Source organism: Delphinus delphis, chromosome 2, assembly GCF_949987515.2.
Source record: "Delphinus delphis chromosome 2, mDelDel1.2, whole genome shotgun sequence".
NCBI lineage: Eukaryota > Metazoa > Chordata > Mammalia > Artiodactyla > Delphinidae > Delphinus > Delphinus delphis.
In genome coordinates this window covers 127183578-127203149 of record NC_082684.1, presented here as the reverse complement: position 1 = coordinate 127203149, position 19572 = coordinate 127183578, and the positions used below count along the sequence as shown (strand labels likewise).

At 35.3% G+C, this 19572-nt stretch overlaps 1 protein-coding gene across 1 annotated transcript in view; it reads left to right on the top strand.

The window, feature by feature from the left end:
• Window positions 1–19572, top strand: part of SCAPER (S-phase cyclin A associated protein in the ER) — a 493174-nt gene that overhangs the window by 259616 nt on the left and 213986 nt on the right. The window contains exon 23 of the mRNA XM_060005554.1: window positions 5993–6119. Coding sequence (XP_059861537.1) covers window positions 5993–6119 — 127 coding nt within the window. The remainder of the gene's footprint in view (window positions 1–5992; window positions 6120–19572) is intronic.

The window sequence follows — 19572 nt, the reverse complement described above, 5'->3', positions numbered from 1 at the left end:
TAAAGTAAAGAAGATTATGGAGACTAGCATTCTTTCATCCCCTGTATTACTGAGAAACTGAATTCTCAGTCTGGATGAAAGGAGATAGATGTAATACATTAGAGATCAGGTAATACCCCTGTAGGACTGAATTTGAAATATATGAATTTATGAGATATTTTATCTTTTAAAAAGTGTTCTGCATATTTGTGTGTATACGTATTTGTGTATATACATATATAGATACACATGTATTATGTATGTGTGTACACACATTTACTTATTTCCTAGCTCTGTCGATTGAAGAGGCCTAGAAACAATGACCAATGCAGTAGCAGTGAGCATATCTCACTAAAGGGAGCAAGAGCTTCTTGGAAAAATGTCTAATGCTAGATCTGAATGCTCTGTCATACTAGATGGCAAGGAATCTCTCAAAGACTGCTAGTGTTTTATCAAAAGACTCAGGAGCTGACTTGAAAAGTTTACTAATAGACAAAAATAGGACAATTTGAGCATCAAAAAGGATAATTATTGTAACCGATTGAAATTGGTAACCAAATAGCAGATGAAAAGAAATGTCTCCTTATAAAATTATTCTAGCTAATAAATGAAAATGACTCTTCCACCAGTTTCCCCTCCCTTTCCAGAAAAATTCAGTCCTAAAGCCACTAGAAGAGAGAGCACCAAGCAACCATCTGCACTGGCTGGATGGCTGGAGGCAGCAGTGGCACAACGGTGGGTGTCAGATAGGCTAAGGAGGGGCGCCAGGTATGGAGGTTCAGAGCCCAAGCAGAGCGCAGGGAGCTTCCATGTGGGGTAGGACACCATGGCCTGGTGTGGGGAATCAGAGCCAAATGAGGAGGGTAATCCATGGAATGTAATCCTGGCACAGTCTGTCAGGGGAGTCTTGCAAAGGGTGTGAAACCCAAGCAAGCTGAGAATGGCAGAAGAGCCCAGAGTAGGGAGTTGGAGGCCAAGCAGGAAGATAACAGTATGCATAAAGAAAGATGCATGATATATTAGGTGGATTGTTCACATAAGTAAATATATTAAGGATGAGAGAAGAGAGTTAAAAATAGACCCAGGGAGAATAGAAAATCCTGTGGTGGTGAATTGGAATTGTAGGTATCGGTTTTAACTCGTATTTTCCATTATATATATAAGTAGAAATAAATATAGATGTAATGTGTAGGGATACACACACACACACACACACACACACACACACACACACACACACACACACACACGTGACCCTTGAACAATGAGGGTGGGGGCTGGGGCACTGGCCCTCCGAGCAGTCAGAAATCTGCCTGTAACTTTTACGGTCGTCCTTCCCCTCCAAAGTTCTGTGTTCACGGATTCAACCAATCCTGAATCCTGTGGGACATACGTAGTGAAAAAAATCTGCATATAGATGGACCTGCACAGTTCAAAGCCCTGTTGCTCAAGCGTCAACTCTGTGTATATATAATTATATATATAGTTATATGTTTTTGTTTTTGTTTTTGCGATATGCCGGCCTCTCACTGTTGTGGCCTCTCCCGTTGCGGAGCACAGGCTCTGGACATGCAGGCTCAGCGGCCATGGCTCATGGGCCCAGCCGCTGCACAGCATGTGGGATCCTCCCGGACCGGGGCACAAACCCGTGTCCCCTGCATCGGCAGGCGGACTCTCAACCACTGCGCCCAGTTATATGTATTTTTTATATTTATTTATATAATAATATACACACATTTTCTAGATCTTTCCACTAAGAATGAGGGTCTGGGAGCAGGAACACCCTGATAGCATTGAGCACATCTAGTATACCCATGTAAGTATGAAGGTGAGGTAGTTCCCTGAAAGGGATAGATGGGTTCTTTTTCCACAGGAAAGGATGCTGGCTGGCAACAATGAATGATGATCAATGTAGGAGGCAATATATGCACACTGATTTTTTCATCTTATATGGGGATTTCTTAGGCTGTTACATTTAGAAATACAGGCTTAAGCATATTATTTACAAATGGAAGGGGAACCAGTAGCCTTAAATTTAGACTATGTACCTTTCAAATAGAGGAGGTGAAAGAAAAAAGAAGTTAATATGTTTATGTCTTCCTGTACATCACACCGAAGAACAATGTTAGTTCCTAACGTGGGCCCAGTCCCCTTTCTTACACTTTTATAAAACTTCCCAATGATCCTAATGAACCTCCCAAAATTGACTGTGATAAAAGTTAGGGATCCTTACAGAGAAGCCCTTACATTTCACATTTGCCAGTGACAGGTTTGAACTTAAGAGTTGTTAGAATTTGTTCAAGTTTTGAGAAGAAAATATCTGACCTTAAAAAATTCTCCATAAAGCCATTTACCTGACAGATACTTCTCATGTTCTAGGCTAGGAGTTATGAATCCTTCACGTTTTCTTTTCATGCTAGAAAAAATTAACATGCCAGAAGTAACTCAAATAGCAATTTCTGTATTAATAAAAACTGCACCCTCTAAACAGCTCCTATTCTTGCCCTGTAGGGAAAATACAGCTTTCAGGGCTTGAGTCCTGTGACATTCTATCATTATTTATAGTATGAATCAAAATCTAATGTTTTTCTTGAGAGGGGCTGTATTATTTGTGGTACTTCTTTGGAGGCAGGGAATAAAACAGAGGTTTAGCTCGTGTTACCTAAGCATCCCCTTGATTTGGCATTCTTCCTTGAAAGATAGGTTCATATGAATCCCAGATTTGATTTGCCTCAGGGTGAAATACAAGCCTCTTGTATTCTGTGAATTAAAATGGCCCTTGTGCCTCCCTAAATACCCCTGGTTTTCAGTGGAATGTGAGCATTCTTGGTAAGAATAGTGCTAGATTCATATGCATCCATTGCTATGGCTGGATATTCAGTTACCTGGTGTGCAGGCTTTATTCAGCCAAAAGCTGAAGTGGCTACTTATCTGTCACACAATGAAGTTCGCTGCCAATATTCATCCACATGATAAGGTCAGTAACTTTAATCGGATGGGACTCTAGCCCATATTCGATTAGGAAGAAAAGAAGTATGTTGCTCTTATTCTATTTTTGTATTTTTTATATTCCCTTTTTCCTTTTGTTAGGTTGAGACTTTCTGTCAATGAATAGTAATAAGAGTTGGTCATTTATTGAATGTCTACTTTAGTGAATGCTGTTAGGTACATTACATTAATTATCTCTAATCTTCAGAAGCTCTGAAAGAAAAAAAAATATATATATATATATATAAAATCTCCACTTTCAAGTTGAAGAAACTGAGATTGAAAGTAGATAAATAACCTCCCCAGGGTTTACATATGTGGTATGTTCTGGAGCCAGAGTTTAAGCATAGGTATTTCTGATTTTAGAGTTTGTATTTATTCCTTGACTTATCGAAGTAAACTTCATATGGATAGCTTAGGTTTAAACTGGAGTTCACCAGGGCCTTTTTGAGCTGCAATTACTGTTGTATTCTTTGAGGAGTTCAGTTTTTTTACATAAATACATTTCTAGATGAAATTATATTCTAAGATATTACTCATTTGTGAATGAAATTTCCTTATTTGAATTGACTAATATGGTGTGGAGACAAAGCATGAAATTTGAAGATTAAAGGCCTAGGTTTCTAGTCCCAATAATACATTTACCAGTCGTGAGGCCTTGGGAAAGTCACCTAATTTGCCTGAGCCTTGGCGTCGTCATTTTTCAAACAGGGATGGACAGTGTTTTTCAGAGGACTAAAAATGATCATGTACATGAAAGCATTTTGTAACATATGAGGTTATGGATACTATTAATATTAATGTAAAGAAGAAATTTCTTCTTAGACCATTCATCATTAAATATCTATTGAGGGTACTTATCTAGAGGTGCTACGGATAAGATGGTGAATGGGTCGACAAGAACCCTGTCTCGGGATTTCTGTAGTGGTGCAGTGGTTAAGAATCCACCTGCCAATGCAGGGGACACAGATTCGATCCCTGGTGCAGGAAGATCCCACATGCCACGGAGCAACTAAGCCTGTGCACCACAACTACTGAGCCTGTGCTCTAGAGCCCACGAGTCACAACTACTGAGCCCGCATGCCACAACTACTGAAGCCCTCGCACCTAGAGCCTGTGCTCCACAACAAAGAGAATCCCCCACGATGAGAAGCCCGTGCACCACAACGAAGAGTAGCCCCCGCTCGCTGCAACTAGAGAAAGCCCATGTGCAGCAAGGAAGACCCAATGCAGCCAAAAATAAATAAATTAATTAATAATAAAAAAAAGAAAAGAACCCTGTCTTATGAAGTTAATACTGTGCTTCTGCACTGTCCAGTATGATAGCTTCTAGCCACATATGGCTTTTTAAATTACTAAAATTAAATAAAACTTAAAATTTAGTTCCTCAGTCACACTAACTATATTTCAAGTGCACAATAGGTACATTTGGCTAGCAGCCACCATGTTGGACAGTACAGATATGGAACATTCCCATCATTACCAAAAGTTCTGTTGTAAATCTCTGCATGGGAGAGACTTGTAATAAGTGATTTGAAGGAATAGTCAAATCAGAGAAAGCAATGTTTGGCCTAAAAACTTAGGGATAAGTAGGAATTTTCTAGATAATGTGGAGGTGGGGGAAGCATTTCAGAGGAATGAATGAACAGCATTTGCAAAGACACTGAAGCAGGAAGAGCGGGATTTAGATCCAGGAAGACCTCGTGCATACAGAGCCTGTGTGGCAAGACTAGCCCTACATGGGAGGAATCAGTCTTCCTTGATTGTAATAGGAGAAATAAGGGAGAGTATGGGTGAAGTGCTGATATCCTTGTAGATTTTGTGGCAGAAAGATTTTCTGGTTCCAGTAGCTTCCATTTTCTCTATAAGATGTAAGATCTTCATATGTGAAAGTAATGGGGAGAAAGGAATGGGTGGAGTTGTGAGGAGATTGAGCAATATATGAAGCAAGTCTTTGTAGGAGAGTGAGCAGACTAGACAAACGTATATTAGTAAGATTCTGAATCTGTAGTCATACCAGTCTTTTGCATGGTATGACTGTTTCTCAGTATCAAAAATGGAAAAGGCAGGCAGATGTTCACTAATCCAGCTAAATAAATTAATGTATGCAAGGTACTGAGAGGGATGCCTGGCCCACTAAACAAACATTAATGATTGTTACCATGGCTGGGGGTTAGCTGTAGGAGTAACAGAACAACAGAAAGGGAATGTAGCACACGTTTACAAGAAAGTGATTATAATGATGGCCTATGGAATCAATCATAGATAAAAATGGAAGTAAGGCAACAGGGAGATGATGCGTAGGGGAAAAGTGGATAGATCTGGGAAAGTGTCTGGTGAGTATCTGCTGGTAGGATACTCAAGCAAGTAAGTTGAAAGGAGAGGAAGATTGATCAAAGAGTAAGGTATATGAAACAGAAGAAATAAGGGCTTCAAAGAAATATTACATACATTCCCCTTACTAAAGAATCTTACGATCTAGGAAATATGTGTTATTCTTGGTGAAAAGGAAATAATTGCTCTATTGTCTAAATGACATCAGCAGTGGCAGGAAATCCCCAAATTGCCTGTAAATTGGAAAATGGAGAGTTTGATATTCTGAGAGTTTACAGTGCTTATAACATGGTATCCAAGGCTACCTTGAAGATTTAAATCAAAATATGAAAACCTGCTCAGGGTCTTATACTCATTTTCTCTGCCATCGTACTCTCACCTTTCCCCATCTCCAATTCTGTTCTAGTTTAAGGGTCACGTGGAAACTGATGGCAGCAATTGCTCCAGCTAATCCTGTGAATGGACAGTACTGTCCTCTAGATCTATTTTGTGTCACAAGGACTAGATTGATGTTTGTGAACATAGGATAATACCAGCCTTAGGAGTGGTTTGTTTTTCTTCCCCTTAGGTGCTCTATGAAGCAGTTTCTAATGCAATAATGAAAGTAACTTTTGTTTAAAAATATTTAGGAAAACGAAATATTATAGTCTAATACATTCATGCCATTCTTCTCTTTCATTTTGTATCCAAGGCTTCAGCGATTAGCCAAAGATCTTCTAAAACAACTACAAGTACAAGACAGTGGCTCATGGGCAAACAATAAGGTTTCTGCTTTAGATCGTACCCTTGGTGAGGTCGCTAGAATATTGGAAAAAGAGGTATGTAACTAATCTCTGGCCTCTGGCCTTAATCTTTATGTTTCTTTCTTATTATGATGGGCCCTGGGGCTATAAGGCAGACTCTCAGTATATGTGTTTCTTCGGTGTTTCCAAAAGCTGGTCAACCATTGGTGGATATTTTTTCTTTTTGTTTTTAAGGATATCGAAGTTGTTTTTAGTTGTTTTAATTGACGTCCTCTATGGCAAAAATATATTCTTTAGGTCATGGTTTTCTCAGTCATATTTCCTCCCACACAAACAACATGAAATTATTTTAAATGAAATCAGAGTAGTAAAGATACACAGTTTTATGGCAGAAAATATAAAACTTTGAATTATAAAGCTCATATATCGCAGATTTTCACAAAATACCAACTTCCTTCCTGTTTCCAATGGAAGATTTGGTAGTTTTCTTTAATGACTTAGAGTTATTAAATGTTTCAGTGACAGTTTTAAAAATCCTTAATGATTTTTAAAGTATTTATTATTCACTATAGAAAAATTTAAATGTACAAAGAAGAAACAAAACTCCCTGTAATACCCACTATTGACATTTTATTGTATTTTTTCTAATCCTTTTACTGTACATTTTTTACATTATTTTATCTAACTCATTTTATCATAAATTTTTTCTCATATATTTTAAAATTCTTTTTTACTGAATGAACATATCACAATTTACACAATTTATATCACTTAGGTGGTTTCTAATTTTTCTACTTAAGGTAATGACTATCTTTGTTTATGAGCTGCATTTTTTTGTTTTCTGGGTTTAAAATGTATTATATAATATTTTATATATACAAAAGAATGTAGTGATAAAAATTACATAAATACGTGAACAGCTGCAATCTCATGACCAACCTAAGAACTAGATTGATCCCAGTACATTTATGGTTCCCACTGTGTTCCTTCCTCACCCTATCCCCTTGCCTCTGCTCCCTCTGAGGGAAGTACTGTACAGAATTAAAGGGGTATCCTTTCTTTGTTTTTTAAAAATAGTGTTATTGCTTTATCACATAAATATATATTTAAATAATATATTATTTAGTTTTGCTTGTGTTTAACCTTTATAAAATATCACACTGCAGACTTAACGTGATTTTTTTCAATCAAAATTATGGGTCTAAGTTTTATTTAAGTTTGTAAATGTAGCTGTTTTTCATTTATTTTCTCTGTTGTATAGTGAGTACTACATTGTGTTAGTAGTACATTTTTTTATATTGTTCTCCTGACAGTAGATGTTCATTTTTGGGATTGGATGTTTGTGGGGGGGCGGTGGGGAGAGGTAGAGAGAGAAGGGGCAATTCTGCTCAAACAATTCTTGTATCAGAGCAAGTGAACAAGAATTTCTCTAAAGCAGGGAGCCTCAGACTTTAGTCTGCATCAGAATCACCTAGAGGACTTGTTAAAACACCTTGGATTTCTGATTCAGTTGGTCTGGAGTGGGTCCCAAGAATTTGTATTTCTAATATGTTCCCAAGTGACACTGATGCTGCTGGTCCAGGGACTATACTTTGAGAATCAGTGTTCTACTCTAGGGGATATGCCTCATGGGTGGAATTACCAGGTTTTCAGTCATATAAATGATCAGCTTTACAAGATGGTGCTCAGCTGCATTTTGGCATCAGAAAATACAATCCTCTATAGGAACTGAGAGCAGCATATTCACTGTGATATCATGGCAGAGCCACATAGAGTCAGTTCTTCTGTATAACATGCCCCTTTCAGAGTATGAGAGAGTTCAGAAGCTGTTAGTTGTCCAACATGTACTAGGTGGAGTGTTTGGAGGTTTTATATACCTTGGAAAAATCTCTAATTATTTTAAAATTAGCAGATACTGATTTTTTTTTTATAAAGGGTACTTATACTTTGAACTAAAAGGCATTTGCTTGAAGATACCACCATGTATACCGTATCTCATGAATACTGTTTCAGACTGAAGTAATCACAAAATTTTTGAGGAAAAAGTAAAATGATCTGTATAAGAAAGGTATTCAGTATGGTATTTCAGTATGAAAATCTAAGTAAAGTTATTTCATTCACAAAGGGGCAATTTACTGGAATACCACTGATCCCTTATAATTTGAGGGAGAAAAATGTTGTCTGGCTCCCAGCCTAAATGATCTGTGTCAGGAACCTTGCTGCAAAGCTGTCCTCAGAGTATACACTGCAGGACCACCTAAGAGTCTAAACTTACCTACAATAAGATCCTTTTGCAACTTTTATAACTAAAATCCTTTTTACCTAGCCAAGACAGACTAACTTTATGTGAACTTCTGTTCATAGAGTTATACGGACATTTCAGTGTAATTCAGCTGATGGTATTTATGATTTCAGTCTAGGAATTATAAATAACCATTCCTTTTTGTTTGGAAAACTGCCTGGAGTAACAAAATCATTAACACCAAAGCCAAGTACCCAGTGAAGGATTTGAAGACAGCCTAGAAGTGATGGGGGTGGGGGTGGGGGACTGGTAGAACTTGGGCAGGCACTCACTGAGGAATGGTGAGAGATTAATCTTGAGGTCTTTGTCCTCTAATTTAGACCTCAACACACTGATGCTTTCTGTTACTGCTTTGACACAGTTTCCTTAGGTAATTTTTCTGAAGTTCTGAGAAATGTTTTTAGGACTAACAGGTTAAATGTGTGATGCACAAAAATGCTCTTGTCACAAAAGAGGTTTGGAAACTGAGGAGACCTGGGTTTTGGAATACTTACTGTGTGTCTCACGTCCCTTCTGGCTTTTTGGGTTCTCTGATTCTGTTCAGAAATAAAACGTTTGTAAGCTTTCTTGCATGTATTATGCTTTTTAACAAACCGCAGCCACTTCTGTAAGAAATACGGTGATCTAGGGGACTTGCACCAACTCTACCATCAAAAACATCTAAAAATTCTGGAAAAAATTTAAAAGTAATTTTCTTAAAAGCATCAAAGAGCTAAGGAGAAATAAAGAGTTATCAGGCCAAAGAAAAAGCAAGAGTTTAGACAGTTTTGCTTATAACTGAATGCCCCAAGAGTATTTGCCAGGCTGGCAAATGTGAATTACGATTTTGCAGGCCTCGGGGTGGGGAGACAAAAGTAAAAGCCTAAGGGCTACCTAAGGTATGAAGTCTAATAGGAGATTTTCCCTTCACCAAAACCACCATAGCCTGCTCCCCGACGTAATGGTGAACCCTCTCACCTGACCTCAGAGACTGCAAAGAATGTGTCTCGGTATAGTGCAGAAGTTATAACCATAATCCAGCCCTGGAGTAGATTTGCAGTCCAAGTTCACATTACCTGTATTATATCAAATGGTGAAGTGAGTTTAAAATAGTCCCAGATTGGTTAGTAGCATCCCCTAGAAACCTGGCAGAAGGAAATGCGAGTCCTAATTGGAAGAAGACACCTTTATCCTAGGCCTCAGGTAATTTTTGTCAAGTAATTTTATAAGAACGAATAGCTGCAGTCAAAAAACAAGCACAAAAGTGGATAAGTCATTATGAGTAAGAGCAAGCAGAAACTAGAACTGTAAGGCTTTGTAAATACCAGTCACAGATCATAAAACTGTTCTTTTACGTGTTAAGGAAACAAAAGATAAGCTTGAAAATATTTAGTTATAGACCTAACAGCAATGACAGAGGAGGTAACTCAGAATAGTCCTCTCACTGATGACAATGAATAAAGCTAGACAAAATACAAACTGGAACTGAATTGCTAATAAAGTAGTGAAGAATTACTGGTCTAAGATCTGGGAACATGGCAGGCATTTTGGGGCTGGGTACAATTGGTGATCCAAAAGGGGCGGATGAGAAGCTGAGTAGTACTTTTGATATTATTGCAGAACTGGTGGGGAAAAATTGTTGGAGTCTAGAACTGTAAGTCGTAGGACAGTGGCCAAAAACCCATGTTTTGGGTTGGGACCTTAAAGGACTGAACTGTAAACAGGAGGTATGCCAGTCGTTGCACAGACAGCAGATAAACGGCAAATCATCTGGGTAGCTGGGAAAATCCCATCATTGGAAAAAGCAGTAAAGTGATCTTGAATTGCTAATACCCCCAGGTACCTAACAAAAGCAAATGGATAGTCTACTCTGGAGGAAGATAATAATCAACCTAAGTCTCAAATTACTTCAACAAAATAATTTTCAAATATACTATCTGACAGAGAAAGATAATTAGGCGTATAAAAGGCAAGACAACATGGATAAAAATCAATAGAAACAGGCCAATAGGAGCTCTAGAACTATGCCTATTATGTTCAACGATATAAGTATTAATTATTTTTTTAAAGGTACAGCACATTTGAAAGAAAATAGAAGTTTTGGAACTGAATATTTTAGTAATTAAAATCAAGAAAACTGTATGTGAGATAACAGCAGAATAAACCAGCTGGACAGGGAATTAGTATACTGTAAGGTAGGTCATAAGAAAGAATCCAGACTGAAACATGGAGAGAAGATGACATGGAAAACACAGAGAAGAGTGTAAGAGGCATATAATATGTAGTGAAAATGCCTAATGTATGTATAGTTATTCAGAAGGACAGTAGAGGAGTAGAAACATTATTTGAAGTCATCATCATTTAGCACTTTCTAAAACTTCTAAATCAACCCACAGATTCATGAAGCCAAATGAAGCTCAAGCCAGGTAAATAAAGACAAATACACACCTACAGACATCATAGTGAAATTGGAGAAAATCGTATTACAAGCCGATCTCATTCATGAACTTGGATTCAGATTTCCTAAACAAAATTTTGGCAAACCGAATCATGCAATGTATTAAAAGAATAATATATAACAACAAAGTTGGATTTATTCAGGATATTCAAGTTCGGTTTAATGTTGGAAAATCAATCATAGCTTATATTAATAGAAGAAAAAAGAAAAAAAATGATCATCTCGAAAGATGCAGTAAAAACATTTGGTAAATTCAGCAGCCAAACAATTCATGATGGTAAACCAGGAATAGAATGGAATTTCCTTAATCTGACAAATTGTATCTACAAAAAAAAAAAACATAGCTAACATCATAAGCTAATAAATAAGTTTAACAAGGCCACTAGATACAAGGAGAGTATAAAAAAAATCAATTGTATTTATGATATCAAAATATTATATAGGAATAAATCTATCATGTTCATGGATTAGATTATTCATATCTCTTGCTTAAAGCTGCAGTAATTAAGAAAGTGTGCTGTTGGAGCAAAGATGGAGAAAAAGAAAAATGGAACACAATTAAAAACATAAATAGTCCTATTCAAATGTGTATGCCTGTTTATGTATGTATGGAAAAAGGAGGCACTGTAAAGCACTAGGGGAAAGTATGGTCTATTTTGTGAATGATGCTATAATGATTAAATATCCTTATTTTTAAAAAATGAAACTTGACCTTACCTCACATCATAAACAAAAAATTAATTCCAGATTGACCTAAATGTAAAAAGAAAAAAAAGCCTTTCGGAAATAAGAGAAGAATATCTTCTTGACTTTGGGGTTTTGCCTGGACAAAAAAAGACATTAACCATAAAGGGAAGTGTTGATAAATTTGCATTAAAATAGGAACTTCTATTCCTCAAAAGACACCAGAAAAAAGAGTAGAAAGACAAGAGAACAGAATGGGAGAAGATCTTTATATGTACAACCCATGAAGAAGGGTATCCAGAGTATATAAGGAATTCCTACAAATTAATGAGGGGAAAAAAAAAAAACCTACCAACAACCCAGTAGGAAAATGATCAAGAGAATAGGCATTCCAAAAGGAGGAACTTACTCCCAATGCAGGGGACACAGGTTTGATCCCTGGTCGGGGAACTAAGATCCCACATGCCACACAGTGCAGCGGAAAAAAACCAAACCAAAACAAAACCAAAAGGAGAAACTTAATTAGCCAATAAATATATGCAAAGATAGTCAATCTCTTTATTGATCAGGAAAATCCAAATAAAAAACGCAGTGTGGTACTGTGATTCACCTATCACAATGGCAAAAATTAAACACTGAAAATACCAAGTATCAGCAAAGAGCTAGAGCAATGGGAATGCTCATACACTGTTTGTGATAATATAACTTGGTACTACAAGTTTATTTTTTTTAATTAATTTTTATTGGAGTATAGTTGATTTACAATGTTGTGTTAGTTTCTGCTGTACAGCAAAGTGAATCAGTTATACATATGCATATATCCACTCTTTTTTAGATTCTTTTCCCATATAGTTCATTATAGTATTGAGTAGAGTTTCCCTGTGCTATACAGTAGGTTCTTATTAGTTATCTATTTTATCAATATATATAGTAGCGTGTATATGTCAATCCCAATCTCCCAATTTATCCACCCCTCCACTTTCCCCTTTGGTAACCATCAGTTTGTTTTCTATATCTGTGGCTCTGTTTCTGTTTTGTATATAAGTTCATTTGTACCATTTTTTTAGACTCCACATGTAAGTGATATCATATGATATTTGTCTCTGTCTGACTTACTTCGCTCAGTATGACAATCTCTAGGTCCATCCATGTTGCTGAAAATGGCATTATTTTGTTCTTTTTTATGGCTGAGTAATATTCCATCGTATTATATATGTACCATATCTTCTTTATCCATTCATCCGTTGATGGACATTTAAGTTGCTTCCATGTCCTGGCTATTGTAAGTAGTGCTGCAGTGAACCTTGGGGTGTACGTATCTTTTTGAATTATGGTTTTCTCTGATGTATGCCCAGGATCAATTAAAGTTGAAGGCATGCATATCATATTTTACTTCTAGGTTTATACCCTAGAGAAATTAATGCATATATGCACCAGGAGACACGTACACAAATGTTCAATAGCAGCATTGTTTATAATTACCAAATATGGAAGATAACCCAAGTATCCATCAACAGCTGAATATATTAATTATGGTATGTTCATGTAATGGAATATTGTTCAACAGTAAAAATGAATGGGGAGATGCAAGAGGGAGGAGATATGGGGATAAATGCATATGTGTAGCTGATTCACTTTGTTATAAAGCAGAAACTAACACACCACTGTAAAGCAATTATACTCCAATAAGGATGTTTAAAAAAAAATGAATGAACTACAGTTATGGGTAACAACATGGGTGTATCTCACAATGTGTAGTCACAAGTCGCCAAAATATATTTATATACTGTTACATTTCCAGTTACATAAACTTTAAGGATAGACAAACGTAACATTATTCTTTTAGACTGTATACATAGGTGGTAAAACTATAAAGAAGATACGGAAAATATTTCTCGTCAAAATCAGGATAATGATTATCCAAAGAGGAGGGTGAATGGTATGATCAGGAAGATTTACCTAAGTGGCTTCTTGAGTGCTTCTAGTCTTCTTTTTTCTTGACCAGATGGTGATGTTATGTTCAAATTATAATTATTCTTTAAAATTGTACTAAATGTTTTCTTTTTTTTCCTGTCTTAATGTATGTTTATGTTTCACAATATAATTAAAGTTCAAGTTAAAATAAATTGTTCCTAAGACACTTCTGTTGCAGAAATGTTTAATTATTTCAAATAAGAGTTTCTAAAACATTCTCATATATGCAAAGGCACTTTCATCATACTTGCCATTGTATTAAATTGGTTCTAAGTAAATGTGATTTGTATTTTTATTGACTTTCTCATTACTCTGCCATAATGAACATTACATTTAAGTTTGGATAGTAACAGCATCCCACAAGCTTTCTGTGGTTTATCAGTAACATGAGACATTTGTATGCTGTTACTATAAGTAAACACTTTAAGCAAATGGATTGGACGTGGATTTTGTCCAGTTGCCTTTCCTGACTTTTTTAGAATCCTGCCAAATTTAAATAGGGATTCAGCTGTGAATCTCTTGAACCTGAATAAGTAAACCACGTAGCTGACAGCATTCATAATTTAACTGAATTGAGATGTCAAATCACAATTGACTTTGTCATACCTATAGCAAACCCCGTCTTACTTTGGTGTTTTTGAAATTTATCTTGCAAAATTCCACCAACAAAAAACTGTGGAAGGTAGAAAGGTAGAAATCCTTCCTCACCCCACTCCCCTTTTTTCTGCTTTTTGTGGCTATTTGACACATGCCTAGAGAAGATAAACCACTAATCCCTAAGAGCTTTTTCAACCTAATTGTGTTCAGAAAATTGTGTCCAGGTCCGGGTAGACACTGTCTATCCTCCAAACCTCATGGTTGCATTAGGTTTTACTTCTCTTATTTTCAGCTGGAACTCTTCAGTTTGAGAGGAACTGGAAAACATTCAGTCGTAGGATCGTCTTATTTTGATCCCCTCACTTACTGTGTTCTCAATTTATGTAGTTGTTTCCTCGTAGCAGCTGCCAAGTAACTGTATAGCTTGTATGACACCCATATCTTGTCAGAAGGTGACAAGTGTATCGTATGGCCCAAAGTAAAATGAAAATGTTTCTGATACTTCTTCAACTAGCTTGCATTAGACAATTAATATAAGGAAAATGGAATTGTTATTTTAAGAATCATACAGAAATTTAATATGTATATGGTTTGTATTTTTTAAAAAGAAACAGTGAAGGAAAAGAAAGGAGGAAGTGTTTGTGTATTTTGTTTTAGATGTGGTTATATAGGTGTGTCCAATTGCCAAAAGTCATCAAACCAAATACTTAAATCTGTGCATTTTATGTAAACTATGTCTCAGTAAAAAACAAAAAAAATTAGATAATCATGATTCCAAAATAGCTTATATTATTTTTCAGATGTTGAGGCTTGCCTTTATAAAAACACACTATTTTAGTCATCTCGTGTGAAATCACTTATTGTGGCTTCTTTTTGAAGAGTGCTCTTTTAAAAGCAAATAAATTTGTTATAAAAACTCAGTGATGAATATTTGTACTGCTAGCTTATAGTAACTTTTTTTACACAACTTGTGATATTTTCTGATTATGCACATTAACTCTTTGTAAACTCTTTTAAAATTCTTTTTAAAAAACCTCGTCTTAAAAAAAAACCTCTTATGTAATACAACACACAGAAATTTGTGTAAAACACACTTGCACAGAAAAATGAATAATTATAACAGCAAGAAACCCTGGTGACTACTTGTTCGAGAAATAGAACATTGCCAGCATCTCGAACCCTGCAACCCACCTACATTTATTTTGCCAATCATGCATTTCTTTTAATATTTGGATAAATTATTACTTTGACTTTTTGGAAACCACTTTTTAAAAATTTTCTGTATGGTTTTACTCCCTAAGGATCCATTCCTAAATAATATATGTTAGTTTAAACATGTCTAGTTTTGAACTTTATATAAATGGAATGCTACTCTCTGTATTTTTGTGTCTTGGCGTCTATCAGGTTTATGTATTTAAGAATTTATGTTGTGTAGAGGGTTTTTTCCATTGCTGTATGTACTGTGTCATTATATAAATTTGCCACAGTAGCACTTACCCATTTCACCATTGATGGAAATTTGGGTTGTTTTTATAAAAAATGTGCTTCTAAACATGTATTCTTGTACTCATGTGCAAGAATTTCCCTAAGGAGTGGAATTCCTGGGTTATAGGGTATGTGTACCTTTAACTTTTCTTGATAATGCTGTATTGTTTTCCAGATAAGTTGTACCAAGCCACTCTACTGACAGCAGAGTATAAAAGTCCTGTTTCTTTCTCCTTTTCTAACACTTGATGTTATCAGACTTTTTAATTTTTGCCAATCTTGTGGGTATGTAGTAGTATGCTTGCTGTAGTTTAATGTGCATCTCTATTGGCAGGTAGGTTTGGGCACCTATTCATATTGCTTGGCCATTTGAATTCTCTTGTGACATGCCTGTTCAAATCTTTTGCTCACTTTTCTGCTGATTTGTAAGAATTCTTTCTACGTTCTGGATACCAGTTCTATGTTTTTGAAGTGTATTAAAGATACCTATTTCTATTACTCAGCTGTCTTTTTACTCTCTTTTGGTTCTTTTGATGAACAGTTCTTTTTTTAAAAACTGAAGTATAGTTTATATACAATATTATATAAGTTACAAGTGTACAATATAGTGATTCACAATTTTTAAAGGTTATACTCAATTTATAGTTATTATAAAATACTGGCTATATTCCCTGTGTTGTACAATATATACTTGTAGCTTATTTTATACATAATAGCATGTACCTCTTAATCTACTACCACAATATGGTAGTGTCCCCCCGTCCTTCTCCCCCCCGGTAACCACTGGTTTGTTCTCTATATCTGTGAGTCTGTTTCTTTTTTGTTTTGTTCACTAGCTTGTTGTATTTTCTAGATTCCACATATAAGTGGTATCATATAGTATTTCTTAATTTTAGTGTGCAAAGAGTTATCAGTATTCTATGGTTAATAGTTTTTGCTCTTTATAAACTATTGTCCCATTCCTGAGTCAAGAAGTCTTTTTCTATATTTTATTCTTGAAATTTTATAGTTTTGCCTTTACTTTTAGTTTATTATCTGCCTGGAATTAATTTTTCTGCTTATTGTAAGGTTTAATTTCATTTTTTTTTTCCATCTGGGTGCTTAATTTTTTGAGCACCATTTATTGAAAAGACTAGTTTCCCCTACTGTTCTTTGGTGCCTCATCTGTTGTAAATCAAAGTTTTGTAGATATGTGAGTTTCTTCTAGCTTCTCTGTTTTAATTTATTCTCTCCCCAGTTGTCTCTGATACACTCTTAAAACTATCCATGAGATTCTTAATTTTAACCACAGTATTCAATTTTCTATGTCTAGAAAGCCTGTTTGCTCTTTTTCACACCTGCTATGACCTTTTTTTATAATTGCATGTTCTTTGCAGATATTTTCAAGCTTATTTTTTATTTATACACAGAAAACATTTTACAATCGGTGTCTAATAACCTTAATATCTCACATCTTTCAGTGTGTGTTTTTACACGTTCTTTCTTGTGATGTCTTGTTTCCTTTTTAACCTGTTTATTTTTCATTACATGCTGATAATTGTAATTGTTGAGAACTTTTGCATCTATACTCATAGAGGGTACTAGTCTAGAATTTCTTCTGATATCTTTGTCTAGCTGTATTATCAGGATGATACAGGCCTCATAGAATGAGATAAGAAGTGTTCTCTCTACTTCTGTGTTTTGGAATAATTTGAGAAGGATTGGTATTAATTCTTTAAATGTTTGGTAGAATTGACCAGTGAAACCATCTGGTTCGAGGCTTTTCTTTGTTGAGAGGTTTTTGATTACTGATTCAGTCTCTTTGCTTGTTAACAAATATATTCCAGTTTTCTATTCCTTCTTAACTCAGTTTTAGTAGTTTGCATGTTTCTAGGAATTTGTCCATTTCATCTAGGTTATCTAACTTGCTGGCATATAATTGATCATAGTATGCTGTCATAATCCTTTCTATTTCTGTAAGGTCAATAGTAACATCCCCACTTTCATTTCTGATTTTAGTCATTTGAATCTTCTCTTTTTTCTTTAGTCTAGCTAAAGGTTTGTCAATGTTTTTGATCTTTTCAAAGAACCAACTTTGATTTCATTGATTTTTCTCTTTTGCTTTTCTGTTCTCTATTTTGTTTATCACCACTCTAATCTTTATTTCTTTTAGTTTTGGGTTAGCTTTGAGCTTAGTTTGGTCTTCTACTTCCTTAAAGTGTAAAGTTAAGTTATTGATTTGAGATCTTTGTTCTTTTTAAAGCAGATATTTACATCTATAAATTTTCCTCTGAGCACTGCTTTCAGTGAATCCCATAAGTTTTGTTATATTGTGTTTTAATTTTCACTTATTTCAAAGTATTTTCTAATTTCCCTTGTGATTTCTTCTTTGACCCATTGGTTGTGCAAGAATGTATTGTTTAATTTCCACATTTTTGTGAGTTTTCCAGACTTTCTTCTGTTACTGATTTCTAATTTCATTCTTTTGTGGTTAGAGAAGATACTTTGTATAATTTCAGTCTTTTAAAATTTATTTACATGTGTTTTGTGGTCATTGTATTTGAACAATTTTTAAGAATAATTGAAAACCTAATATGATGGTGCCTTCCTCTGGAAATATTTTCATTTATTTTTGGTAGGTGCTAAGAGTACTAATGTTTCTGGAACCATGTTAATTCAAGTTCAAGGTCTAAGGTTCCCCAGGCCACTTGGGTGTCCTAAACATGCTGCAAGTATGTGGATTGGCTGGCTGACTTCCATTTCAGGCTTATCATGAGGATGAAACTTTTCAATCTTTTTTGGAATGGTTTAATTTGTGTCATTTTGTAACTGTTTCTCATGGATCAGCAAAAGCAGCTTTGAGGGCTGTGCTTCTGTCTCTTGGTTTTTACCTTCTCCTGGATTTTTGACTTGCAGTTCTCTCTCTGGTAGCTTTAATTTGTTTAGAATAATAAAAATGTTTTATTCAACTTTTTTGGTTGTTTTCAGCAGGAGAGCTTATCTTAATTGCTTAGTTTCCCATTTTTGAATGAGGTACCTTCTAGTATCATTTTAAATCATACTTTTAATATAAATTAAGACTGGAAGGATATTAATGTCTGTAACAGCAGCATTTTGAGAAATGGCTGTTAGAGTTGTTAGCTAGTTGTGTAACTGAGGATCAACCTGTTTCATATCAAACCATGTTGCAAATCTTGGAAAACAGCTGTGTGTCATCTTCTACTTAGAAAAGTATCACACGTAGAGGATTTAGTTTAAAAAGAGAATGTCTGTCTGTGTTGACTGAACAGTGCAGGTCCTCATTCAGAAAAGTATTCAGTTCACTGACCAGAACTATAGGACATTAGAGTTATTTATAACTGAATCCCAGCTACACACCTTTTGGTGGTTATTTTTCATTTCTTCTTAGAAGTAGAGAGATTATGGTGTGCTTAAAGAGAGCTAAGCATGAGAAAGCAAAACCAAGTTCACTACTCATCTAGCTAGGTGAATCCCGATATACTGTCGTTAATCACCTTTCCCTAGAACATTGCTAAGGGGGGCTTCTCAAAGCTATTAGATACAAAAGTACACTTCCCTGGAGTGTCAGTTTTATGCAAATATTAGCGACAAAAAAAATTGTTAAAAAATTTTTTACACTCAGGTTTTTGTGAAAAAGACTATTTTAGTATTATCTCTTGAATAAATACTTTGTGGCAAATAATTGATAAATTTTAACCAAAGCATGTCAATTATTGTATTAGGCAAGAAATGTCATGAAAATGATGTTTGAGAACCAGAAGTAGGACCATGAATTATTTAATCTTCATTTACATTGCTAAAAATGACAATGCTACTGATAATATTAAGAACAAATTGTTAGAGTTATTTCTTCACTAATAAAGTTCTTGTTGAGTACATTGTTGTTATGATTTAAAATAAATAAGTAAATAGACAATGCTGTATAAGAGATCCTTTCAGCCCAGCACATGATATGAGTGATTTTACCTGTCAGTAAGATGTGCTTTTTGAAGTTTCTTCCCATAGCAGCCTGACGGTATTCCATCATGCTACCTCTCTGGCAATATTCT